The sequence below is a fragment of the Rhinopithecus bieti genome, unplaced genomic scaffold, assembly GCF_001698545.2.
Source record: "Rhinopithecus bieti isolate Rb0 unplaced genomic scaffold, ASM169854v2 scaffold_1918, whole genome shotgun sequence".
NCBI classification, from domain to species: Eukaryota; Metazoa; Chordata; class Mammalia; order Primates; family Cercopithecidae; genus Rhinopithecus; species Rhinopithecus bieti.
In genome coordinates this window covers 1,075,219-1,102,373 of record NW_016803680.1, presented here as the reverse complement: position 1 = coordinate 1,102,373, position 27,155 = coordinate 1,075,219, and the positions used below count along the sequence as shown (strand labels likewise).

At 45.1% G+C, this 27,155-nt stretch overlaps 1 protein-coding gene across 1 annotated transcript in view; it reads left to right on the top strand.

The window, feature by feature from the left end:
* PDILT (protein disulfide isomerase like, testis expressed) overlaps positions 1 to 24,990 on the top strand; it is a 46,017-nt gene extending 21,027 nt beyond the window's left edge. The window contains exons 4-12 of the mRNA XM_017849856.1: positions 7,005 to 7,138; positions 8,260 to 8,397; positions 10,111 to 10,221; positions 10,306 to 10,431; positions 13,537 to 13,734; positions 18,390 to 18,510; positions 21,312 to 21,490; positions 23,220 to 23,309; positions 24,597 to 24,990. Coding sequence (XP_017705345.1) covers positions 7,005 to 7,138; positions 8,260 to 8,397; positions 10,111 to 10,221; positions 10,306 to 10,431; positions 13,537 to 13,734; positions 18,390 to 18,510; positions 21,312 to 21,490; positions 23,220 to 23,309; positions 24,597 to 24,842 — 1,343 coding nt within the window. The 3' untranslated portion in view covers positions 24,843 to 24,990. The remainder of the gene's footprint in view (positions 1 to 7,004; positions 7,139 to 8,259; positions 8,398 to 10,110; positions 10,222 to 10,305; positions 10,432 to 13,536; positions 13,735 to 18,389; positions 18,511 to 21,311; positions 21,491 to 23,219; positions 23,310 to 24,596) is intronic.
* The last annotated feature ends 2,165 nt before the right edge of the window (positions 24,991 to 27,155 follow it).

Sequence of the window (27,155 nt, the reverse complement as noted above, 5' to 3'; positions counted from 1 at the left end):
AGCCAAAAGGGAAATTGGGAGATGATGGAACAAGACAGGTTTGGGATGCAATGTCTACCAAACACTTTAAGTTCTATCATCATATTTTTCATTCATTGATTAACTCATTCATTCATTTATTCAACATCCATTTATTGACAAGCTACCATGTGCCAAGACCTATGTTGATGTTGAGGATGTATAGAGAATAAGGTACTAGTATGGCACATATGGTAGTCCCAAGTTTTAGAAAGTTACATGTATGAAGGCATTCATGGATGCAGGATGGATAAATGGATGGAAGGATGGAAGCAACAAAACTGATGAACACAGAAGCGCCTGTAACAGCTGTGCCAGTAGAATGTTCCCATTATATATGTTAAATTATTGAGTCTTGAGTAACGGAAACTGCCTTCCACTGGATCTGGTGTATAGCCAGCTTCCAATAAGCCAGATTCAGTGTTATTTGCAAGAAACACACATCCGGGGGCTGCAGGATGCTTTGCAGTTCTCGGAACGGACACAAGAGGGCACAAAAGACACAGGATAGACCCAGAGGACGGCACCGCAATAGAACCTCAGAGCAGTCACCTAAGGGCAGGGTTGCAGCTCCCAGCAGGCTTGTGGGGGGGGAGGGGGTGGTGGCTGTGTGGGCGAGAGAAGACATAGGGAGGGAGGGCAGGAGCAGTGACAGAAGCAACAGAGGGTGCCGTTTCCTATGGATACCAGGGGATGACCCTCAGCAAGGGGGACTCACTGACACCAGCAAGGAGCCCTTTGTGATGTGTTTGCTCTGGCGAGAGCTATGAAGAAATGAGAGGCCCTAGGTCATCGGAGCCCATGACTGCTAATGGAGTGGCCCAGGTGCTGCGATGACCTTCCTTCCTGAAGGGCAGGAGAGGCCTGACTCCACTTAGAGGGACAAAATAACAATATGGCAACTTCCAGACTGTGGGTGAAACTAGCAGAGAAAGTCCCCAAGGCATTTGACCTCTGAGCCCCCTTCATCAGGGAAACCAGTGCCTGGGACCTCTTCTGCCATACAGGAAGCTTCATCATCACCCCCTCTAGGAAGTGTCCCCTGACTGCCCAGGCCAGAGTGCTTGCTCCACGTCTGTGGCCTCACAGCATTTGTGTTTTCCCCGTCAAGGCCCTAGCCTCAAAGAATTACATCTGCTACTGTTCTCTACAGAGAACATCACAAGGGCAGTGGCTGATCTCACTTGTACTCCTGAGTCCTCTAAAGAGACTGCCAGAATTGACAGCACTCCCCTCTGCATCTAAATCCTTACTGCGGGCTTAAGAAACAATCACTGCCTCTTGTCCAATCTCAGTTTTTTTCATCTGTTAAATGGGGATGGTGAAAAGATCTATCCCTCTACATTGTTGGGAAGATAAAACGATGTTTGCAAGGCACAGGGCCTGACACATACCTGTAGCATATACTGTGTTCCAGGCATTGTTCTAGACCCTTCTCCTATGTCATAACACCCAATATAAGAGGTGCTTTTACAGATGGAGAAACTGAGGCACAGAAAGGTAGAATAACTTCTTCAAAGCTCCCCAGGGAGTAGTGGTGGAGTCAGCAAAAGTTTTCCGCAAAGGCCCAGATCATTAATATTTCAGGTCCTACAGGCCAGGCAGTCTCTGTTGTAACTACTCAGATCTGCTGATGCAGTGTGAAGGCAGCCACGTGTTAACAAATGGGAATGACTGTGTTCCAATAAAGTTTTATTTATACATTCAAACAGCAGGCCTGATTTGGACTACAGGCTGTAGTATGTTGAAATCTGCTTTACATTGCACTATACTCTAAGCAAGGGGCAGATGCGTTCATTATTATTATCGGACTATTAGTTTTCTGATTCTAGTCCAATGCCTGGAACAATTAAGCTCTTAACAAATAGTTTTTGAGCCAAGTACAGTGGCTCACACCTGTAATTCCAACAGTCTGGGAGGCTTAGATGGGAAGTCACTTGCGCCCAGAAGTTTGAAACCAGCCTGGTCAACACAACAAGACCTGTCTCTACAAACACCTTAAAACTTAGCCAGGTGTGGTGGCAGATACCTGTATTCTCAGCTACTCAGGAGGCTGAGGTGGAAGAATTGCTTGAACCCAGGAATTTGTGGCTGCAGTGAGCCATGATTGCACCATTGTACTTCAGCCTGGGTGACAGAGTGAGATCCTGTCTCTAAATTTTAAAATAATAATAATAGTTTTTGAGTTTGAATACAATGGAATTGGAAGCACCCACTGCAGGCAGGCGTAGGGTAAAGTACCTACCCATATTTCTGCTGGGCTTACTTCCTCAGTATTACTTCCAGCCAGGGAAAGGGGAAGGGGAATGCCAGGATGAAGCCGGGACAAGGACTGAGGATGCCTTGATTTTAGGGTGAGCAGTAGCCATGGGAGCTTCAACGAGCCTTTTACAAACAGGCTTCCAATTTCTCTTTTTTTCTTTTTCTTTTCTCTTTTTTTTTGAGACGGAGTCTTGCTCTTTTGCCAGGCTGGAGTGCAGTGGTGCGATCTCAGCTCACTGCAACTTCCGCCTCCCGGGTTCAAGCGATTCTCCTGCATTAGTCTCCTGAGTAGCTGGGACTACAGGCATGCGCCACCACGCCCAGCTAATTTTTAGTATTTTAGTAGAGATGGAGTTTCACCATGTTGGCCAGAATGGTCTCAATCTCTTGACTTCGTGATCCACCTGCCTTGGCCTCCCAAAGTGCTGGGATTACAGGTGTGAGCCACTGCACCCGGCCCAATTTCTCATTTTCTAAACAGGATGAGTAATGCCAGTTCTGCCTACTTGCCAGGGCTCCTCTGAGCTGAGAGGAGACAGTGCTTTACGCATCTTCTGCAATGTGACTTTGATTAAAAACCCCTCTTGGACGCAGGTGGGATTTAGTCCTTGTGAGGTCAAAGCCCCAGTCCGTTCTCATCTAATCTCCAAGGATTGATGACCGCCACCTTGGAAGGAGGGAGACTCAGTTTGCCTCTAGGCATCTATTAATGATGCAGCCACAACTTGTGCCTGGAAATATGCAGCCCAGCATCGGCCCTAGTCAATCATTGACATTGCATTCACACTTCAGTTGTCACCGTGTCCTCTGGCACAGAGCCAAGTACCAAAGGCGGTCCCCAACAAGGGCAGTGCCTGATCTACAGGCACAAAGGAATCAACAGTTTGCAGAGTTCATAGCTACTTTGGTTCCACAGGGGCCAGTGGGGCAAATGGAGCTCACACATCCCCAAGAAGGTGGCCCAAGATCAAGTTTCCTCAAACCAGCTTCCCTAATGATTCGTTCAGCCCATTCATTCATTCTAGAAAGATTCCTTAAGCACCTACTATGTGCCAAGCATTATAGGAGCTTACTGGGAGTTCACACTGAAGAAGCTAGCAAAAAATCATCATAATAATTTCAAGAAGGGATAGACTCCATGAAGAAAATAGAGCAGCTCAGCCGGGTGCTGTGGCTCACGCCTGTAATCCCAGCACAGGTAAAACCTTGTCTCTACTAAAAATTGCTTAAAAATTAGCTAGGTGTGGGCTGGGCGTGGTGGCTCAAGCCTGTAATGCCAGCCCTTTGGGAGGCTGAGGCGGGAAGATCGCCTGGAGTTCAAGACCAGCCTGGCCAACATGGTGAAACCCTGTCTCTACTAATACTAAAAAATTAGCTGGGCATGGTGGCACACGCCTGTAGTCCCACCTACTTGGGAGGCTGAGCCAGAAGAATCACTGGAACTTGGGAGGCAGAGGTGCAGTGAGCCAAGATTGAGCCACTGCACTCCAGCCTGGGCAACAGAGTGAGACTCTGTCTAAAAAAAAAAAAAAAAAAAAAATTAGCCAGGTGTGGTGGTACATGCCTGTAGTCCCAGCTACTCAGGGGGCTGAGGTGGGAGGAGGGCTTGAGCCTGGGAGATCGGGCTGCAATGAGCTACAACCACACCACTGCGTTCTAGCCTGGGTGACAGAAGGATAAACTGTCTCAAAAAAAAAAAAAAAGGCCCTAAAATGAGAGCAACTTAATGCCCATCAGCAGAGAATGGACAAATAAGTTGTGGAATATTCACAGCAGTGGAAATGAATCTTCAAGTACATGAAAAACTGTGGCTGAATCTTACAAACATAATGAAACCAGAGCCAAGATCATTGGTATGAAGTTCAAGAACAGGGCAGATTAATGTATGCTGTTAGAAGTTAGGGCAGTGATGGAATACTATACAGCCGTAAAAAGGAATGAGATCATGTCCTTTGCAGGGACATGGATGAAGCTGGAATTCATCATCCTCACCAAATTAGCACAGGAACAGAAAACCAAACACCGCATATTTTCACTCATAAACGGGAGTTGAACAATGAGAACACATGGACACAGGGAGGCGAACATCACACATTGGGGCCTGTCGGGGTGGAGGGCGAGGGAAGGGAGAGCATTAGGACAAACTTTACCTAATGCATGCAGGGCTTAAAGCCTAGGTGATAGGTTGATAGGTACAGCAAAGCACCATGGCACGTGTATACCTGTGTAACAAACCTGCATGTTCTGCACATGTATCCCAGAACTTAAAGTAAAATAAAAAGAAGAAGAAGAAGGAGAGGAAGAGGAAGAAGGAGAAGGAGAAGAGGAGGAGGAGGAAGAGGAAGAGGAGGAAGAGGAAGAGGAAGAAGAAGAAGAAGAAGAAGAAGAAAGAAGAAGAAGAAGAGGAGGAGGAAGAGGAAGAAGAAAGAAGAAGAAGAAGAAGAAGAAGAAGGAAGAAGAAGAAGAAAGAAGAGGAAGAGGAAGAAGAAAGAAGAAGAAGAAGAAGAAGAAGAAGAGGAAGTAGTAGTAGTAGTAGTTAGGGTGGTGGTTACTCTTGGATGTAGGGAGAGTAGAGGCCGGGAGTGAGCACAACAGGGACTGCTGAGGATCTGATGACATTCTAGTTCTTGATTTGGGTTGTAGTTACACAGGTGTGTTCATTTTGTGAAAATCCATCTAACCATACATTATCATTTATGCACCTTTCTGCATGTAAATTTACTGTATTATAAGTTTTTGAAAAGGCTTCATGTTCTCATGAAATAAAGCAAATATACCAAAGGTAGAGCCTTTGCAGTTGATTTAGTGGCTCAGGGTGCATTCATCAAGCCTCAGGCAGCAATTTGTCCTGCTGCAGGACTTTGTATAGGCTGTTTGTTTCTCCTAGAAGACTTTCCCTCTCCTTAATGCCTCCTAGTTAACTCCAGTGCTTTCTTTTCTTTCTTTTCTTTTCTTTTCCTTTTTTTTTTTTTTTTTGAGACAGAGTCTTGCTCTGTTGTCCAGGCTCGAGGGCAGTGGTATGATGTCAGCTCACTGCAATCTCCATCTCCTGGGTTCAAGCGATTCTCCCGCCTCAGCCTCCCGAGTAGCTGGGATTATAGGCATGTGCCACCATGCCCGGTTAATTTTTTGTATTTTTAGTAGATACAGGGTTTCACTGTGTTAGCCAGGATGGTCTCGATCTCCTGACCTTGTGATCTCCCTGCCTTGGCCTCTTAAAGTGCTGAGATTACAGGCGTGAGCCACTCTGTCTGGCCCAGTGCATTCTTTAGTTTACAGCTCATCCGCAATTTCCTCCAGGAAGTCCTCCTTGACTTCACAGTCTACATCAGGCATCTTTGCTACAGACTGGCAGAATTTTGATTTCAGGTATTTCCTTTGGGTATAATGATGCCCTTGTTTGTGTATTTATTTGATTGTTGTCTTCCTCAACAGAATGAGAGCTGTGAAAGGTGGTAATGTGTTTGTTTCTGTTAAACCTTATATCTCCAGGGCTGAGTACACACTTAATAGTAAGCACTCGATACATATTTGCCAAGTAAATAAATGAGGGAAGAAATAAATAGTGAGTAAATGAATAACAGTCTGTGGATGTAGTTCAAAGCTACTCACAATGAATGTTGCTTTATCTCATAAATTTATTTATTTTAGAGACAAGGTCTCACTCTGTCTCCCAGGCTGATTATAGCTCACTGCAGCCTTGAACTCCTGGGCTCAAGCAATCCTTCTGCCTCAGCCTCCCAAATAGTTGGGACTGCAGGCACATGCCACAATGCCGGGCTAATTTTTTTTTTTTTCTTTTTTTGTAGAGCTGAATGTCTGACTGTGTTGCCCAGACTGGTCCCAAACTCCTGGCCTCAAGTGATTTTCCTGCGTTGGTCTCCCGAAGTGCTAGAAAATAGGCATGGGCCACCATGCTTAGCTCATAAACTCATTTAAAATGTTCACTTTTAATGTTCTGTAGCAGATACAAATATATAATATTTTACATTACTTTCCATCACGTGAAACTGATAATCCTAGAAAAACACATGTTCACCTGTGTGTAGCCTTCTGTACCTTCTGGCTCACCAATTCGTCTTTCCAGATATGAGAGATGTGTCTTAATTTTAGAAGCTAAGACTTTTGTGCGCTTGACACCACCCATGCAATAGCTGAGAAATGGAAGTCAGGAGTGGATGACCTTAGAGGGCATTTGAATCTCAGCTGAGGAATGGGGGACACAGAAGGATAATAGGATTTTCCCAAGGTTACAGAGCTAGGTGGTCTTTCCAGTTATATTTTATTGAGATTTTAAAAAATAAATCAATCTTCCTGTCACCTTGGAGAGTGCATAGGAAAAGAAGTCTGGAAATGCCTCCTCCTAAATTTGATCTTCAGGTTTGCTAGTAGGGTGCCTGTTGGCAGTTGAATCTTGGTTTCCTCATCTGCAAAATGGGGAGAGTAAAAGTATCTATTTCGTAGATGATTGTGAAGATTTAATACATGCAGAACATTCAGCACAGTGTCTGGGCTCGGTAAGTGCTCAGTAACATTTAGCTGCTATTGTTAATGTCCATGCTTGGAGCTTGGTGAAGAGGGGAATGGAGGAACTGACCTTGGCCTTCAAGGGATGGGAGCCTGAGACAAGAAGCTTCTATGCATTAAACTGGAGAAAGACCAGCTTTTTGCTTTGGTTCAAGAGGAAACTTCTCTGGTATCCATTTGACTGTGTCTTTCTCCAGGAGTGGTTGAATCTACTGCCTTAGTCGTTTGGTTGAGACGACAAATTAGCCAGAAAGCATTTTTGTTCAACAGCAGCGAGCAGGTGGCAGAGTTTGTGATATCCAGGCCCTTGGTCATCGTTGGCTTCTTCCAGGTACTGGGGCTAAGAGGTGGGAGGAGGCTTTCAACTGGTGAAAGTGCTGTGTCTGGGAGGGGATGGGTGATGAGACTCTTCTGTTTTGGTTGCCCAATTTTCTCCATCCAATGAGCTGGTTTTTAGGGGAAGCTCCAAGGGTTCAAATGAACAGGAATGGAGAGAAAAGAGAGAAGAATGGCATCTGTATTTAATGGGTTTTAACATATGGCTAATCTTCTTAGGGGTCCATTTAGAACATCACTTAATAAAAGGATATCTTAGTTTCTGGTTTCAGAGCCATTGTTCTCTATGAGTCTGAAGGCCACCAGCTGTGCTTGGGCCAGGCCAGTTTCTCTCCCTAACCTCTTTCCAAGCATTCTCATATATTAAAATCAATAGCACAGGATAAACATGCACTCATTCGAAAATACGCCAACCTTTAGAGGTGCAGTAGGAGGAGATGTTTGGGGAAGAACATAAGTAACTTAGATATAATCATGAAATGTCTCGTAATAGCCTTACATATAGATTTTTTTCATATTTATAAATAACTTGCAAATTGTTCTTGCTATTGGAGAATGAGTTTCTCATGTGTCTTGATTCATTTGCTATAAACTAGTGACTCCTCTCCTTCTCCCAGTAGAAGGCAGAACTTGGGCATTATATTTAACACAGAGAGAATATCTGCGTCTCTCCCTCACCCCTTGCCACTTCTTTGAGAGGTGTTTGGCCTTTATTTTCTTTCAAGCTAAAGAATGGAGGCTGAAATTCTTGATATTGAGTTCACGTTTTGTATTACATGTGGTAAAATCAATTTTCTCTTCTGAAAGTAACTACGGAATAAATGTTAAAAGTCTCAATCATTGGGCTAGAACAGCCTTTACTCTAGCGATTGGAAAAGGTCACATTTATCAGTTCTCTTCGTTGATCTCTGAGGGTTTGCCTAGTTTGGCTTTAGTAACAGCCAGAGAAGCATTTTGAGTATGAAATACTCACGAAAGAGGATTTGGGTGACCAAGCCAAACCCCAGTACTTGAAAAAGTGAAGAGACGAATCAGCCACCACTGCTGTCTTTCCCTTATGTAAGCCAGGCACCTTGATTTCTACCAAAGCCTTTCCAAACGTCCTTTCCCAAACAGGATTTAGAGGAAGAAGTAGCAGAGTTGTTCTATGATGTGATCAAAGACTTTCCAGAGCTCACGTTTGGAGTCATAACGATTGGCAATGCCATTGGGCGTTTCCACGTCACCCTTGACAGTGTCCTGGTGTTCAAAAAGGTAGGATTTTGATCCTATTGCTGGTGAGGGGGTCTCTAGTTCAAAGTAGTGGAATCGTATGAGCTTTGGGTACAAATTCTGGTTCTGCCACTTGTGAGCTCAGTGGCATTGGACTAGTTGACTTCTGTGAAGTTACAGTCTCCCAGTGTGACTCCAGCCTTTTTAGCCATTTAAGCTTCTTCTCTTTATTTAATCAGTAAATGCAGTTCATCAAGGCTCAATCCTACGCCCTCTTTTCTTCTACTCCATGCTTCCCCTTCTACCCTTCATCAGCAGTTACCATCGATGCTACACGCACATAGACATGGACATATAAATATCCATCTCCAGTGACATTTCTCTAATCTGCAGACCTTTATGTGCAACCAGATGTCTCAACATGGCTAAGCCCAAAGTCGTAATCTCCTCTCCAGGTCCTCTTCCAGTGTTTTCTCTTGCTCAAGGAGTGATGCAGCCACTTCTCCCATCCAGTTAAACAAGTCAGAAAACCCAGCCAACATTCTAATACTTCCCTCTCCTTCACCTCTCATAGGCAATCCATCACCACAACCCTACTGATTTTATAACCAAAATGTCTCTTTAATCATTAATTTCTATCTTTATTGATACCATCCTAGATCAAGAGTATAAAATGAGGGAAGAAGCCTATGCCCAGGGTTCGAAACCAGCCTAGGCGGTATAGTGAGACTACATCTTTACAAAAACAAAAAAAGTTATTCAGGCATGGTGGCAAGTGCTTGTAGTCCTAGCTCCTCAGCAGGCTGAGGCAGGAGGATTGATTGAATCTGGGAGGTTGAGGCTGCAGTGAGCTGATTAAACCACTGCACTCCAGCCTGGGCAACAGACCCTGTCTCAAAACACCCTGTCTCAAAAGAAAACAAGAAATAAAAGAATAATAATGATAAAAGAAAAACTTTAGACAAGTTAAATTGAAGAGCTTAATTGAACAAAGAACAATTCATGAATCAGGCAGCCTCCCAAGCCAGAGTAGGTTCAGACAGACTCCAGCAAAGCCACATGGTGGAAGAAGATTTATGGACAGAAAAAGCAAAGTGATGTACAAAAAACAGAAGTGAGGTTCAATCCAGCAGGCAGGATTGTTTACAGCTCAGTGTTCGCCTTAGTTTAACAATGATTGAACAGTTGGCCACCTTTGATTGGCCAAAACTCAGTGATTGGCACAAGTGTAGGCTATGATGGTCTCTTTACATCTCCATTTAGGTTATAGTTCACTATGTATAGAGAAACGTTTAGGCCAAACTTAAAACATGTAAGGAGGCAGCTTTAGGCTAAGCTTGATTTAACACCTGTCAGTGAAGTCCTGAATCTCCTGGGACCGGGCTTGTCTTAATAGGAATGAGCTGTCAGTCATTAGTTGGAACAGTACGTGAGAAATTGCTCAGCCCTGGCACAGATATTTTAATATTTGATGGATTACAGAGCATGACAATGGCTGGGGCCATTAAGTCAATTACACTCCTTGTGGCCTGCCATAGATCTGAGATTTTCATGACTGTCACCTACCCAGATTCCACCCACAGACTAATCTGGGCAGCCCTTCCTAGTTATTCACTACCTACATTACAGACTACACCTGACACCATCCCTCAGTGCTTTCCTTTCATCCAAGGAGAAAATGGTGCTATTTATATTTATTAAATGGCTATATCATGAAAGCTGCTGTCTTCCAATGTGTTTCTCCTTTGGTCCAAGGGAAAAATCGTGAACCGCCAAGAACTTATTAATGACATTACCAACAAACAGGAACTCAATCGTGTCATAAAACAGCATCTTACAGATTTTGTGATCGAATACAACGCTGAGGTCAGTGAGTAAAGCATCCCCAGAGGAAGGGGAACTAGGGCCACTGTGTGTGCTTGGGATGACATATTTTCCCGGTCATTTCAGAATAAGGATCTGATTTACGAGTTGTACATCATGAGTCACATGCTGCTCTTCGTCTCCAAAAGCTCGGAGTCATTTGGAATCATAATTCAGCATTATAAGCTGGCGTCAAAGGAATTCCAAAACAAGGTTCGCAGAGTGCGCCATTGCTCTTTGGGACTCCAGGATGAGGATTCAAGACCTACAGACCCTGAGGGCGTTTGCCTGCCCTGCTTATTATAAATTGAATCAGGAAAGATTGGCATGTGCAATTGCCTGCCAGTTTTCTGATTTGCATGTCAACGCCTCATATCATTTAGTATTTAATTTTAAATATGCCTCCTCCATTCTTCCTGCCCAGTGTCTCTTCAGGCCAAATCTACACTCCTTCGCTCGTCTTTGTAATAAGTCTACTCTGAGAACATGAAGGTTTGCCTGCTTTTTTGATGGGTCACTAACTGGACTCCATACACTAAGAGTGTTATCATTTGGCCGGGAAGTGGGGTGAGGAAAGACCACTGCTGTCTGAGGTCAGGGAACATGAAAGCCTGAAGGTGGGGCTTTCAGACTATCTGGCAAGTAATTGCTAAGATTCTGGGCTTTAACATTGTGCAGACCCAGGTGCAAATTCTCTTTCTCTGGCAAACTACACTCAGGTGAGTTTCTTAACCCCATATTGAGGTCTCCTCATGTATGAAATGGACAATTGTAGTAAGAATTAGAAAATATATATGTAAAGCAATGAGCTTTACAATCAATGGTGCTTTTTATTATCGTCATCATCATCATTAGAAACAAATGTTTCCCCTAAGTTATTCCTGTATTGAAGGTAGTTAGCAGTACCTGAACTATGGAAACTGTTTGATTAATTTTTCTCTTCATCTTTACAGGAAGTAGAATCACGGCGGGGCTTTTTTTCTCTTTTGAAAAAAAAATCTGAAATTAAACAAAACAATTGAGAACTTTACAACCTAAAATAAAGAAAGCCACTAGAGTATAACATATGTAATGTTCATGCTACATCCCACCACATTATTTTCAAAAAAGATGGTTCGAATCACAGAAATAATTCCTCTTGTTAAATATATTTCTTGGGGCTTTTTTTTTTTTTTTTTTTCCAATTTTACTCCAAGTTTTGGATATAGTTAAATCGATTGCAACCTGATTGCTTTTTCTCTATTTCTCCGATTTTATAGTAGTCAATGTTTAGCCATTATACCATTCTTTTTAACTCTTTAATCTTCCTGGTATTTACTTTGGCTTACATCAGAAGACGAAGTTCTAAATTGCAGTCACTCTAGTGAGTTTCCCAAATGCCGTTTATAGATTGTGATCCATTTCACAGCCAACGATGAACAGTTGAATGGATACTGTTTCAACAGATTGCAGCTCTTATCTTGCTCACCTCTGTGCTCCACTGCCAACAGAAGGTAGCAAATATTTATTGAAAGTACACAAGGATCGTTTTAATACGTTTGCTGTGTTTTTCAATTTCCCTGACACCTAGAAGAGGACCACGCAGTGGGGCCTTTAATCTGATGAATGAATGAACTGAAACTATCTGACCCTAGGTGGCTGCAGCAGTGGCCTCTAACTCATCTCCCTACTTCCACTTTTGCTTCTTCTCTGCAACCAGAATGACCTTCTCAAAATTTTTAGCATGTCACTTTCTAGCTTACCATCCTTCAGTGGCCCACCATTATGTTTAGACTAAACCCAAGCTCCTTACTGGATCTCTGACCTCATCTTCGACAGGCTCTGACCTTGTCTCTTTTGTCTCTCTCCCTCATGGTGCTGAAGCTGTTACTGGAAAGGGGTCCTGATCCAGACCCTAAGAGAGGGTTCTTGGATCTCGTACCAGAAAGAATTCAGGGCCAGTTCGTAGAGTAAAGTGAAAGCAAGTTTGTTAGGAAAGTAAAGGAATAAAGAATGGCTGTTCCATAGACAGAGCAGCCCCGAGGGCGGCTGGTTGTCCATTTTTATGGTTATTTCTTGATGATATGCTAAACAAGGAGTGGATTATTCATGCTTCCCGTTTTTAGACCAACTGGGGTAACTTCCTGACATTGCCATGGCGTTTGTAAACTGTCATGGCGCTGGTGGGAGTGTTGCAGTGAGGACAACCAGAGATCACTCTCGTCACCATCTCGGTTTTGGTGGGTTTTGGCTGGCTTCTTTACTGCAACCTGTTTTATCAGCAAGGTCTTTATGACCTGTATCTTGTGCCGACCTCCTATCTCATTCTGTGACTAAGAATGCCTAAACCGTCTGGGAAAGCAGCCCCATAGGTCTCAGCCTCATTTTACCCAGCCTGTATTCAGGATGAAGTTGCTCTGGTTTAAACACCTCTGATGAAGCCACACTGACATTTCTTTTCTACTCCCAGAACACGGTAAGCTCTCTAGGTGTTTGTTTTGTCTTCAGGCCTTTGCACTGGCAGTTTCCACCACCCGGAATACTCTTCTGTGACTTGTTACTATCTACTATATCCTAGTTGAAATGTGACCTCCTCAGGTTCTCCTCTTGACCACCCTACCTAATCCTGAGCCCCTACCTTACCCCATCTGGGCAGTTACTCTCTATCACATTGCCCTGTTTTATTGTCTAATTGGCACTCCTTGCTGTTTGACTTTATAAGTTCATTCACTCATTTGTGGTCTGTCTTCTCCACTAGAACATAAGCTCCCTGAGGGGAGGGATTTTGTCTGCTTTGGGCATGGTTGTGTCCTCAGTGCTTAGTAAAATGGCTCACACATAGTAGGCACTCCATGAATGTTTGTTGAATAAATGAATGAACGAAGTCATGAATTTCCTTGATAGAATAATTTTGAATAATAAAAATTGTCACGTATTGAACACTTTCTACCTGCCAGTCCCTGAACTAAGCCTTTCCATACATTGTCCTGTTTAATTCTCACAGAATTCTCACTGCCTAGAAGATAGGCACTGTGATAATCATTTTACAGATCAGGAAACTGATGAAACAGTTTGAAACAGAGTGAAACAGAATGAAAGCTCAGGGCTTCCTGACCTCCTGAAATTATGTGGGTGGAGCACAGCACAAGGAGGCTGAAGCCAGGCTGGTGGCTACTGCCTGCCATGCATTTCGGTGCAGAGCTGCACCTGTCTTTGTTACGTTTTGCAGAGGTGCTCCACAGACCCCACCATGTGCATCCCCTTAGTCCACAGCCTTCCAACAGTTTTTCTCCATTGGCAAAGGATCCAGAGAGACAAGGGTTTCGTTTTCTTTGGCAGATCCTTTTCATCCTTGTGAATGCAGATGAACCCAGAAATAGACGTGTCTTTGAGTACTTCCGGGTCACAGAGGTTGATATACCATCTGTCCAAATCCTAAACTTGAGTTCTGATGCCAGGTACAAAATGCCTTCGGATGACATAACCTACGAAAACCTCAAGAAATTTGGCCGTAGCTTCCTGAGTAAAAATGCCAAGGTAGGTTTGTTCTTGGACAAGGTTTATCCAGAACCTCAAAATCATCTCCTTCTCATAATTCTGCTGGCTTTGATCATTCTCCTCACCTGTATGTGGAGGCAGAATAAAGATCAACTTTGTGGCTCAATGTGGGGAAATCCCCCTTCTCCCCACCTCAAATCTATCCAACTTCGGACCTATCCCAAGCCTATGGTTCCTCCACTCATTCTTAGTTGTAAAGTGGAGGCATTTCCTTTTCAGGAATTCACAATAGAAATGCAGGCACTCTTGCCCTCTAAAACGAGGCTCTTCTTCTCCTATCACCTCCAATGTGAATGATCTACTTGGTCCAAGAGTATATGCTTGCTTTGAGGAGGAGAAGCGGGATGGAGCTACAGGGCAATCAGGACTTAGCTTCAAAAGCTTTAGGGACCTTTTGGTTGGATGGGGTTAGAAGGGGGCTCGTCTATTTTGCTGACAGGAAGGAGAGGCTGCAGAAACATATGGAACACATAGTCTAGTCATCCACTGTCTATGTCTCCACAGCTACTCTGCTGAGTAAGGTAACCATATTATTTATTTTCCAAATTGGGACATTATGGGAGTAAAGGATTCTGGAATGGGCCAGCTGTGGTGGCTCATGCCTGTAATCCCAGCACTTTGCAAGCCTGAGGCAAGAGGATCGCTTGAGTCCAGGAGTTCAAGACCAGCCTGGCCAACACAGCAAGATCCGACCTTGACAAAAAATGTAAAAATTAGCCAGGTGTGTTGGTGTTAGGAGGCTGAGGCAGGAGCATTGCTTGAGCCTAGATATCAAGGCTACGGTGAGCTACGGCCACACCACTGCACTCCAGCCTGGGCCACAGAGGAAGACCTCTCCCCACAACCCCCCCCAAAAAAATCTGGAACAATAGAAGTAAATTGAGACTCTCCAGACAAACCCAAATGATGGACCCTTACCTGAGTCCTCTCCTGCCTTTTGTCCCCCAGAGACACAGCTGCCCCTGCAGCCTTCTCTACAGAAGCTGTCTTGTGTGCACAGCATTTTCATGGGCCGAGTGGTGAGGCTGCTGTCCTTCTTTCCACTTCCAACCCATTCTCGTTCTTTCACCTTTAGAAACCCCAGATGCCTTGGATCTCATGCTTTTTGACCCTGTGCTCTCACCCTCTTGTTGCTGCTCTCTGACTATCTCCCTTCACTCTCTGAGGACTTAAGCTCCTGATGGCAGCCTTTCCCTAAGCCCCAACTCTGCCATCATTTCCAGAGATGTCAGTGTCCACAACCCTGGTCTCCTCCAGCAGCTGATGTGTCCATGCCATGTCGGCTCCCTGCTCCCATGCCCACAACCTGGAGACTGCAGCACCTCCCAATGCCTGACTTTCCCTCCAGGACACACATGGCTACGATTCCTCATCCTTCTCATTGCCCCCAACCTCCTGATCCCATTTCTCTTTAGTGCCCTGTCTGCGAACTTGCATTCCATCATTCATTGCTCTGATGATGATTTCCTTACCTCTTTTATCCCCTCCATCTTCCGCCTCCTCTACACCCCATAGTACTCACTAAGCAAAGTTCCAACTCTGGCTGAATCCCCTTAACTTCCCTGCTTCCAGACCAACATCACCACGAGGGTGGCTGGCTTCATGGCATTGCAAACCAGCCTCCCATGGACTTTGAGAAAACTCCTGGCATCCACATGGAAATTTCTGTTACTGTGTTCATTTTTAAATCTCAGAGTCTCTCTCTCCTCATATCCCATTCCCACCCACTCTCGGCCGAGCACTCGACCGCTAGATCACTAAGAAAATAGATGTCTTCACATTGGGTCCTCCTCACTTTCCATCACCATGTCTAAAATCCTACCTGGAATACTACCCATCCTCTCTCTCTCTCCCTTGCAGTTAGATCTGAGGTGGTGTCTGTCTCCTTCTCAAAGGCCAACATGTCTTCTTATGCTGTTAGAGCAGAGATGGGCATCCTCTACAAGATCTATGAGATCCACCTGATCTGAGCCATTCCCCACAATTGTCACCATCTTCTATCTCCCATGCCCCATGCCTGCCCCATTTGTACTCCCACTGACAGAATCTTTAAGTGCTTTCCAGAGGCTGGAGGGGGTGCGGTGAGGGAGGACCCTGTGGAAGAAGAGGCTGTGAGCCTCTGCTGCATAGCAAGACCCAACTTGGTGAAACCCCGTCTCTACAAAAAATATAAAACACTAGCCAGGTGTGGTGGCATGCACCTGTAGTCCCAGTTACTCAGGAGGCTGAGGCAGGAGAATCGCTTGATCCCGGGAGGTGGAGGTTGCAGTGAGCCCAGATCCCACCACTGCACCCCAGCCTGGGTGACAGAGTAAGACTCTGTCTCAAAAAAAAAAAAAAAAAAAAAAAAAAAAAAAAANAATCCTGCGCTGCAACACGGCCGCCCCATGTGGCTCAACGGCTCGCATCCGTCCAGCGACCAGGGCATTGTGAGCCGCAAGGCCTGCGCGCACTGGAGCGGCCACTGCTGCCTGTGGGATGCGTCCATCCAGGTGAAGGCCTGTGCCGGCGGCTACTACGTCTACAACCTGACGGCGCCCCCCGAGTGTCACCTGGCATACTGCACAGGTCAGCTGGGCATCTCCCCGCAGTCCTCATCCCAGGCCTGGATAGGCACTGCAGAAGACGGGGTGCGTCCTTATTGATTGTCTGTCTGTCCCTGTGACCCTGCAGACCCCACCTCCGTGGAGGGGACGTGTGAGGAGTGCAGTATAGACGAAGACTGCAAATCGAATAATGGCAGATGGCACTGCCAGTGCAAACAGGACTTCAACATCACTGGTGAGGCCAGTGGGGAGGAAGCGGGTTGTTGAGAAACCTGTCATTGACTGGGGAAGGGATGTATTCCTCCCCTGTGAGATTGGGGCCATATGGGTGTGACGCAGGGGCTACATATCCAACCTGAGTGAAAAGAGAAGATCCACTAATACCCATTAAAGCTGGCAAGAGGCTCTCTGGGGCTCCCTGAGTCTCCCTTTAGTTGATTTCAAAGCTCTCAGAGGTTTGGGGAACTCCCAACCTTCTTTCTGAGGCCCCACACGGCAGTGGGCACACGCGTTGCTGCCATCTGGGAGCCAACCAGAACACAGGCCCGGTGACCAGTCCACCAATCAGCTCAGGCCTGGTGACCAGACAACCAATCAGCTCAGGACTCTGGGCCAGGCACAAGCCTCAGATTTCTCATAGGTACAATTATTGAAGATGAAAACAGTATTTTCCAGACTTCAGTCATGATTTTAGTTACATCCAAGTGCCAACTTTACAATTGGCACCCTGGTTCACTTGCTTTATCCCAGTGTTACCTGTGCCATGACTTTTATTATTAAGTTGTTTTCTTCTAATGGACTGAATCTCTTAAGCAAATTTGGAATGTTGATGGTCACGACTTCATCTGTCTGTGGCAAGTTATGCTCACCTTAGATAGAAAGTTAACTGTAAAATAAAAGTTACTAAAAGAAAAGAAAGTTACTAAATTCCAGCAGTTGTGTAATACCTCAATAAAACAAATTTTAAAATAAATACTCAAAATTAGAAAATACTTTAATTTTAAAACTTAAAAAAGAATTCTAGCTGAGTGTTGTTTCCTGCCCCAAACTCTGAGCCCGAGGCCTGCCCTGTTTGAGACGGAAGCTAGTGGGCTGGGCGCAGTGGCTCATGCCTGTAATCCCAGCACTTTGGGGGGCCGCGGCGGGCGGATCACCTGAGGTCAGGAGTTCAAGCCCAGCCTGAACAACGTGGTGAAACTCCATCTCTACTAAAACACAAAATTAGCCGAGTCTGATGGCAGGTGCCTGTAATTCCAGCTACTCGGGAGGCGGAGGCAGTAGAATCACCTGAACCCTGGAGGGGAGGTTGCAGTAATCCAAGATGGCACCACTACATTCCAGCCTGGGTGACAAGAGAGAAACTCCGTCTCAAAAAAGAGAGAGAGAGAGAGGGAAGTTAGTGTGTATATGGCATTAAAGACGTTAGTGGCAAGCTGGGACTATCTCCTTGATGTGAAAAGGGTAGAAAGCAATTGCAGCTTTCTTTCTTTCTTCTTTCTTTCTTTCTTTCTTTCTTTCTTTCTTTCTTTCTTTCTTTCTTTNTGAGATGAAGTCTTGCTCTGTCAACCAGCCTGGCGTGCAGTAGCACAATCTTTGCTCACTGCAACTTCCGCCTCCCGGGTTCAAGCAATTCTCCTGCCTCAGCCTCCTGAGTAGCTGGGATTACAGGTGCATGCCACCATACCCAGCTAATATTTGTATTTTTTCCTTTTTTAGTAGAGACGAGGTTTCACCATGTTGGCCAGGCTGGTCTCGAACTCCTGACTTCATGATCCGCCCACCTCGCCCTCCCAGAGTGCTGCGATTACAGGCGTGAGCCACTGCACCAGGCTTAAAGCTTCTTTTTATAAAATCTGAAAATCCATCCCAGTTTGAAGCTTTGTCTGCTCTTTAGTCCCCTGACCCCAAATTGCCCTGAACCATCCAGGGTTGACATCAAGCTCATGATCCATCTCAGTATTTCAAACTCTTTTCTAAGGCTCTTGTGAAAAGACACAAGAAAACTAGTTGTTTCCAGTCAGGGTGGGGAGGCCCACAACTTCAAAACCCTTTCTGAAGATTCTTAGACCTTTCAAATGCGCTTCCTAGAAACATCAATCCAGTGAAGAGATTCCAAAGCACTGGGACCAGGGACTGGTTAAGCAGCTCGTGGGGAAGAACTTCAACATAGTCGCCTTTGACAAAGAAAAGGACGTGTTTGTGATGTTCTGTAAGTACCTTCAAGAGGGGTTGGGAGGCAACGGGTGCCAAAATTATGTTTCAACTGTTTCTCCTGAATTCTTCGGCACTGAAATCTCTAAAACCCATCAATGCACCATGCCAAGGATAGTCTTCAGATACCCAAAGAGATTGACTCAAGATGCTCTCAGGAACAATGCAACTCTGTCCCCCAGAAATGTAATTCTTGGAATATATGCAATGCCTTCTATATAACCCAGGCCTGTGGCTATTTCTAAAAACAATAATGTTGATGGCTAACAATGTTTGATTGGATGCTGTAGTATATTGGGCTTTATTCTAAGCCATTGCATACATTATCTCATTTATTCCTTACAACATCCTTTTGAAAGTAGCTACTTTTATTGCTCTGACTTTGCAGATGACTAAATAGAGTCTCAGGGAGGTGAAGACATTTTTTCCAGTATCTTGCAGCCAGTAAGTGCTGGAACTGGGATTTGAATTTAGGCATCTGATTCTAGCACCTACACTCCTAACTGCTGCACAGGATTTCTTTGCTTCTGGCTTTAGATTACTTGTCAAATGGCCCATAGGAGGTGGGGACCCCAATCCTTCATGCACAGTACTTAGCCTGTCTGACATTTTGTAAGCACTTGATAAGTGAAAATTGCTACTGCTGTTGTTATTTCTATTATTATAATTACTTCCAGGGCTCGCCTAAGAACTATTGCCCTTTTCCCATTGTTTCTGATTTGCACGTGAGAGACAAAGCCAGAGATGTTCTCTCCCACACTGAGACACAGGGAAAGGTGATACTGAAGTTCCTTCAGACATCTCTTCATTTTAACATTTAATGAGCCCTTACAATGAGTCAAGCACGAGTTTGCTGTTGACACAGCTGCTCTAAGGGGCCGTGTAACAAGTTTGTGAGGAAGGTATGGTGGTTTTCCCCATGTCACAGATCAGGGAACCCCCCCTCAGAGAGGTTAATGACCTTGCCCTAGGTCACACAGTAAGCAGCAAGACAAGAAGTTTAATGCAAGCTCTTTTGCTATTACTTTCTTGAGGGTAAGACAAGGGCTACACTGCATCATGCAGTCCTTTTACAATCACTCTGAAAGGGACTCTTATTCACAGAGCGAGGTGCTTAAGGTCTGTGGCTGAATCACCAAGATCCGCTACCTTTTATTGAGAGGCTGGGTGCAGCCATTCTGTACTTACGTCACACCCAGAGTTATGAGACTGTCCATTTCATTGTGATAAAAGGCAAAATCAGCTTCATTTTCTTGGAAGTAGTGCTACGGGATTGGCCCCCTGGGGCTGCAACCATTATGCCCCCTCCTGTTCTGACCCAGGACCCGCTGAGTGCTAGTGGGGCTGCCAGAGATACTGCAGGCAGCGGGGATGGCCATGGAGACATTTGGCTTGTAAATGGGGGATGATCATCCGAAGGTGGCGTGTCTGGGGACTTTTGAGGTCATTTCTCTTACAGAGCCAGAAACTGAGCTTTGAGCTCTGGTAGAAGGACAAGCAGGTAAGCTTTGCTTTCCCTTGGATTGGAGCAGGTCTCTGGTTTCCAGAGGCCCAGGAGCCTGGACCACATTCAAAGACCAAAGAACTATCCACAAGAAAGTTCAGTGTCACCTGTCCAAGAGTAGTTATTATACCTGTCACACTTCTTGGGGATATTCTCCTCCACTGAATTATATATGTATAATGACATGACATGTAATTGCATATACATGACATAACATAACATATATATGTTATGTTATATTAATCTCTACCTGTGATATAGTGTCACTAGTCAAAGCAGCCTGTCTTTAAACCCCACTTTTTCTGCTTAATTACTCTGGTCTGAAAAGTGAAATTACTGCATAACTTTGGGCAAGTTCCCAAACCTCTATTGTGAAAAATCCCTGTGCTATAATGCATATGCACACACACACACACACACACACACACTTTTTGGCATAACATAAAAAGTCATCTAGCATAAATATTGTTCTTGGCTTTCTTCTTCTACTAGAGTGGAACACTATGTTAAAAGAAAGGAATTTGAAAAGAAGAAAAAAAGCAAGCTGGGCACAGTGGCACAAGCCTGTAGTCCCAGCAACTCAGGAAGCTGAGATGGAAGGATTTCTTGAGCCCAGGAGTTTGAGTTTGAGCCCAACCTGGGCAACATAGTAAGACCTTGCCTCTAAATAGAAAAACAAAAAAATAAAAGAAAACATGAACACACTAAAAGTGTTAGTATTTAGGTAGAAGAGAGCTAAGCTATTTTTTTCTTTTCTTTTTTTATTTTTTGTTTTTTTGTTTTTTTTTGTTTGTTTGTTTTGTTTTTGAGGTGGAGTCTTTCTCTGTCACCCAGGCTGGAGTGCAGTGGCACAATCTCAGCTCATTGCAACCTCTGCCTCCCAGGTTCAAGTGATTCTCCTGCCTCAGCCTCCTGAGAAGCTGGGATTACAGGCGCATGCCACCATGCTAGGCTAATTTTTGTATTGTTAGTAGAGATGTGGTTTCACCATGTTGGTCAGGCTGGTCTTGAACTCCTGACCTTGTGATCCACCTGCCTCAGCCTCTCAAAGTGCTGGGATTACAGGCGTGAGCCACCGCACCCGGCCAAAGCTATTTTTTTCTGATTTATCGAATAACAATCAGGTACTATGGCTGAAATGTAAAAATAACCTGATATATGATTAAAAGAAAGAGGGAGTGCAATTGGCAAAACAGCAGGACCACAAGTGGAACACAGTGATGCCATGTGTTGGGTGGCGCCAGCTTTCTGGATCTTCATCAATGTGAGTCTGAGCCATGATCCTTCTCTTCCAGATGCACCCTGGTCTAAAAAGTGCAAGATGCTGTTCCCACTGTTGGAGGAATTGGGCAGAAAGTATCAAAACCATTCCACGATCGTCATTGCCAAGATCGACATCACAGCAAATGACATTCAGCTGATGTACCTGGACCGGTACCCATTCTTCAGGCTGTTTCCCACTGACTCTCAACAAGTGAGGGGCTCTTGGGACACACATGGCTGAAAACAATGTTATGTTATTATCAGGGACTCAGTTTCTCCCTACCTCCAGCTGCGCTTTCTACCAAACCAGTTTTATTCTCAGCTGCGGCCACTATCCATCCTCTCACATTCAAGTTCAAAGAATATTTTCTAGTAGTTTGCACCAAAGTCCTGAGACTCACTATCATTGGGTGTAGCTTGCATATCCCTGACCCAATCACTGTGGCCAAGTGGATGTGGATGTTTTGATGGGCAAGCCTGGTTTATATGGTTCCTACTAGTATCGGGGCTGAGCTCTACCCTAACTATATGAAATAAGGTGGGAGGAATCTCCATGAGAATATTGGATGTCGGGTATTACTAGATGAAGGAAAAAATACATGCTAGAGACAAACAATGTCATTTCCACCTTGGGATTACAGTCATCAGCCATAACCAGTGTTGATAGAACCCACTCTCCATGCCGTGTCCATGCATGGGAAAGAGGATCAGTCAAAGAAATGTGAGCCTAGGTTTCTGCTCCTTAGAAGAGTATGGATGAATGCAATTGAAATCAAGGGGGAGCAAGAGATTCTGGAGAGCAGATATGGCTGCCAGTCTCCATGCAGACCCAGTACTCCGGAGAATGGTGGGGACTATGTGCTACAGGTAGGAAGTGTAGTCTGAACAAAGAGGTGGGCAGAAGGGTGACCCTGGCACTGTGGCAAGATTCCATTGTGACCCACTCTTTGCTCAGTCTGCACTGCAGAGGATGCATGTCGGGGAGTTGTGCAACTGAGGCTGGGCTGAGAGGATGAGGCTAAGGTCATAATCTCAAATTATCTGAAGAAGTTTGGGTGACCCGTGGACATGAAGAAGTTTCTGAACTTTCCTAAAGAGGAAGGGGGGTCGGGCGTGGTGCCTCACGCCTGTAAGTAATCTCATTACGTTAGGAGGCTGAGGCAGTTGGATCACGAGGTCAAGAGATCCAGACCATCCTGGCCAATATGGTGAAACCCCATCTCTACTAAAAATATAAAATTAGCCAGGCATGGTGGCGCATGCCTGTAGTCCCAAGTACCCAGGAGGCTGAGGCAGGGGAATTGCTTGAACCCAGGAGGCAGAGGTTGCAGTATGCTGAGATCACGCCACTGCACTCCAGCCTGGTGACAGAGCAAGATTCCGTCTCAAAAAAAAAAAAAAAAAAAAAGGGAAAGAGAACATATGATAACGGAGCACTGACCATATGCCAGATGCTTATGAAAATAACTATTCTTCCTCTTATTATTGTCACTATGATAGCAATAATAATAATAACAAACACCTATAGTGCTCATCACGAACCAGGTGCTGTTTTCCGTACTTCACATACATCACTTCGTTTTATCCTTTTAACAACCCTACGAGGTAGGTACTATTTTGTCTCCATATTAGAGATGGGAAAACTGAGTCAGAGAAATTAAATAACCAGACCACACTGCAGTAATGCAACCAAAGTTTAAGGCTTCGCTGTGTGGTTTTACAGTCCATGCTTTCATCCACTACATAACAACCCTATGACAGAGGCATTTTTATTATCCTTTCCTTGGAGCCATGGCACTGGAGGCTAAGACAAGTTAAGGAACCTGCATAACATACTCGGGGTTGTTAGGAATTTGACCCTGGGTTTACCTAGGTAGCAATCCTCGAGCATCTCTGCGGGAAGAGGATCCCATCCTGACGCTGTTCCATTTTCTTCCTAGGCTGTCCTGTATAAGGGAGAGCATACACTGAAGGGCTTCTCTGACTTCCTGGAAAGCCACATCAAAACTAGGATTGAGGATGAGGATGAGGTAAGGGGCAACAGAAACACCTTGGATTATTCTGTCCCATACAGAATCCCTAGGAACTCAATGGATGACAAAAGAGTGTGCTTAGAGTTACATAATCTTGGGAGATGGTTGAGGATGGATGGAGAGCCATCCAGTGTGGGTGACTCTACTAGTCACCTTTCTTTCTTTTTTTTTTTTTTTTTTCTTGAGACGGAGTCTCGCTGTCACCCAAGCTGGAGTGCACTGGCCAGATCTCAGCTCACTGCAAGCTCCGCCTCCCGGGTTCACGCCATTCTCCTGCCTCAGCCTCCCGAGTAGCTGGGACTACAGGCGCCCGCCACCTCGCCCGGCTAGTTTTTTGTATTTTTTAGTAGAGACGGGGTTTCACCGTGTTAGCCAGGATGGTCTCGATCTCCTGACCTTGTGATCCGCCCGCCTCGGCCTCCCAAAGTGCTGGGATTACATCACCTTTATTTCAAAGGCATTTACTATGGGAAGCAGAAATGGCAGACTTTAGAAACATCTAGAAAGACCGAGGCTCTGAGGTAACACACAGCTCCTTGCCTTGGGCTGCTCCCCTGGGACTGACCAGATGTCTTGGTGGGATTCTGCCCTCTGGCATTACTCTCCTGATGCATGGGACCACAGTCTGCTTTCTTCCCTAGCCATGCCTCAATGAGGCCCTCTGCTGGACGGTGCCATCTATATTAATTAAGACTTTCTGCTGGAAATTTCAGACACTACTCTTTGCTTTAAGCAACAATGGGAATTTATCTCATATAACTGGTAGAACATCAGGTGTGGGTGGATCCAGAACCCAGGCTTGCTTTCTATCTTCCCATCTCTGTTTTCCTCTATGTTGGTTTCATTTTCAAGTAGTCATTTCCCCATAGAAGTTCAAAGATTACACCACAGCTCCAAACTAATATCCTCCCAGTTTAGAAAGCAAGCAACTACTTCTTAGATGTCCCAGAAAATGTCCTGGACAGAGATCTCATTAGCTAAGACTGGTCACCTGTCCAGTCTGGAGCTAGTGGTGCAGGAGCTACATCTATAGACTTAGAACCTTTGGTTCCTCCCAAGGTCCTCTTACCTGAAGGGTGAAACCACAGTTGAGCATTTTACCACCCAAACCAAATGGATCTTTAGCATCTCTGAAAACCCTGCAGTCCAAAGACTGATTCTCTCTGGGCACTTTCAGAAGAAGTAGCCTTGACTACTACAACCACAACGATCACATATTTCTCATCTATTTCTTTCTCCCTTTCTTCCCTCCCTCCCTTCTTCTTTCCACCTTTTCTTTCATAGCTATTGTCTGTTGAGCAAAACGAAGTGATAGAAGAGGAAGTGCGAGCTAAGGAAAAGGAGGTGCCTATGATGAAGAAAGAGTCACCTGAACAGCAGTCACCTGAGCTGGAGAATGTGACCAAGCATGTATCCAAGCTGGAAGAGTCCGCTGGGAAGAAGAAAACATCTGAGGAGGTGGTGGTGGTGGCCAAACCGAAGGGACCTCCAACGCAAAAGAAGAAATCAAAAGTCAAGGAAGAACTTTAGCTTCTCCAATACCAGGAAAAAAGATGCTCATTTTCCAGATCCTGGCATCATTTTCTGAGTGGATTGATTCCAATAAAAGCATATATATTGTGGTAGGGTAGGTGGGGCAGGGGTGGGGCTGGATGATAAAACCTCTGAAGGTCCTTGGCTCTGTTTTACTCATGACCTCTTTTTCCTGGTTGGTGATCTCTTAGAAGAACTGTGTGACCTGGAATTCAGACAGGACTGCAAGGGAAGCCACAGTAGCAACATTCAATGAGTGTGTGCAACATGCTTGGAATTCATCTAGTTCTCACACCATCACTGAACTGAGGTTCATTAGCCCCATTTTATAGATGGGAAAAACTGAGGGACAGAGAGGTTAAGCAACCAGTCAGGATCACACAGGTGGAAAGCTGTTGAGATGCAACCAATCCCAGGCAATCACACTCCAAAGACTGTGTACTTAACCACTATGCTACCATCTCCTACCAGGTTAGGTGTCCCGAGAGTTTGTCTCAGTCTTTCAAATGAGGTGGATTGATTGTCTTATGCTTCATTTGGGCACAGTAAGAAAATGATGGAATCCCAAACCTGTCCCCAGACTTCCACATCTCAGTAAATGGCCCATTCACTCCAGCAATCACTCCAGAATCATCAACAACTGCCTTTTTCTTCCTTCCTTCCTTTTTTTTTTTTCTTTTTTTGGAGACAGGGTCTCGCTCTGTCACCCAGGCTACCCTATCCAGCCCCCCACCTACCCTACCACAACGATATATGCTTTTATTGGAATCAATCCACTCAGTGCGGTGGCGCGAACAAGGCTCACTGCAGCATCAACCTCCTGGGCTTAAATGATCCTCCTGTCTCAGCCCCGCAAGTAGCTGAGACTACAGGCACGTGCCACCATGCCTGACTACTTTCTGTATATTTTTGGAGAGATGGGGTTTCACCTTGTTGCCCAGGCTGGTCTTGAACTCCTGAGCTCAGGCAACACACCTGCCTTGACCTCCGAAAGTGCTGGGCTCAACTGCCTTCTTTTACTATCATAAAAGTAGCTTATTCATCCATGTGATTCCACCCACTTCCCTTCATCTCTCCACTGACTGTCACCTGCCATTTCTCAGCTGAAGTCTCCTAACTGGTCTTTTTGCTGCCCCTCTGTACCTCCCTCCCAGCACCCACCCTAAACCCCTCCATATTCCATACAGCCACTGAGGCCATCTTTTAAAAAGCCATAGCCCTAAGCACTTACAACAGCACGTTGTTTAATTCTGTAATGCAGGGGTCCCCAGCCTCTTGATCGCTGACCGGTACGGGTAGGTGTCCTGTTAGGAACCCAGCAGCACAGCAGGAGGTGAGCGCTGGGTGAGTGAGTTTTACTGCCTGAGCTCCGCCTGGGTATTAGACTCTCATAGGAGCCTGAACCCTGTTGTGAACTGGGCATACGAGGAATCTAGGTTGCTGGCTCCTTATGAGAATCTAATGCCTGATGATCTGGCTTTAGATCTGTGCCGCTGAATGGTTTCATCCCACTTCTTATTTCCTAGTTTCATAACATTTCCCTCCTGATCCCCCCACCACACTCTCCTACTCCCCCCACCCCACCTTCCCACTCCCATCCTTGGAAAAATTGTCTTCCAGGAAACCGGTCCCTGATGCCAAAAAGATTGGGGACCGCTGCTATAAAGGCATCTTTATTGCTTTTAGAATAAAATCTAGCCTGCCTACCACGCCTTCAACACTTTGAAAGGTCTGGCCCCACAGATCTCCTCTCCCTCTCTCCCTCACATTTTCGGCTCCAGCCATACTTGCTGTCTACTCTTTGAACAAGCCAAATTCACTCTCTCTCTTCATGTTCCCTCTGCCTAAATGTACTTGCTTCAAAATACATTCCCCCAGGTCCTCACACAGCTGTGTCCTTTTAATGGTTCAAATCTCAGCTCACCTGTCACCACCTCCAAAAGGCATTCTTGGAGACCAGTAATTGAAAGAATCTTATTTTGTTGTGCAATGATACATTGCCTGATTCTCCAATTAATATGTAAGCCCCATGAAAGCAGATACACCTGTTTTTTTTTTTCTTGCTATATTCCCTTTGCCTAGAACTCTGCTTGGCACATAGTAGATGCTCAATAAATGCTCATGGATCAATCAAAAATTCCATTTTAGGGGAGAGATACATAATTTCATAGTCATCCCAAAAGGCAGAGGTGCTGACAGTGTTGTCCCCAGATCCAAACTGGAATCTGTATTAGTTCCCTGTTGTTGTTCTTACAAATTAACACTTAGTGGCTTAAAACAACACTAACTCTCTTAGAGTTCTGGAGACTA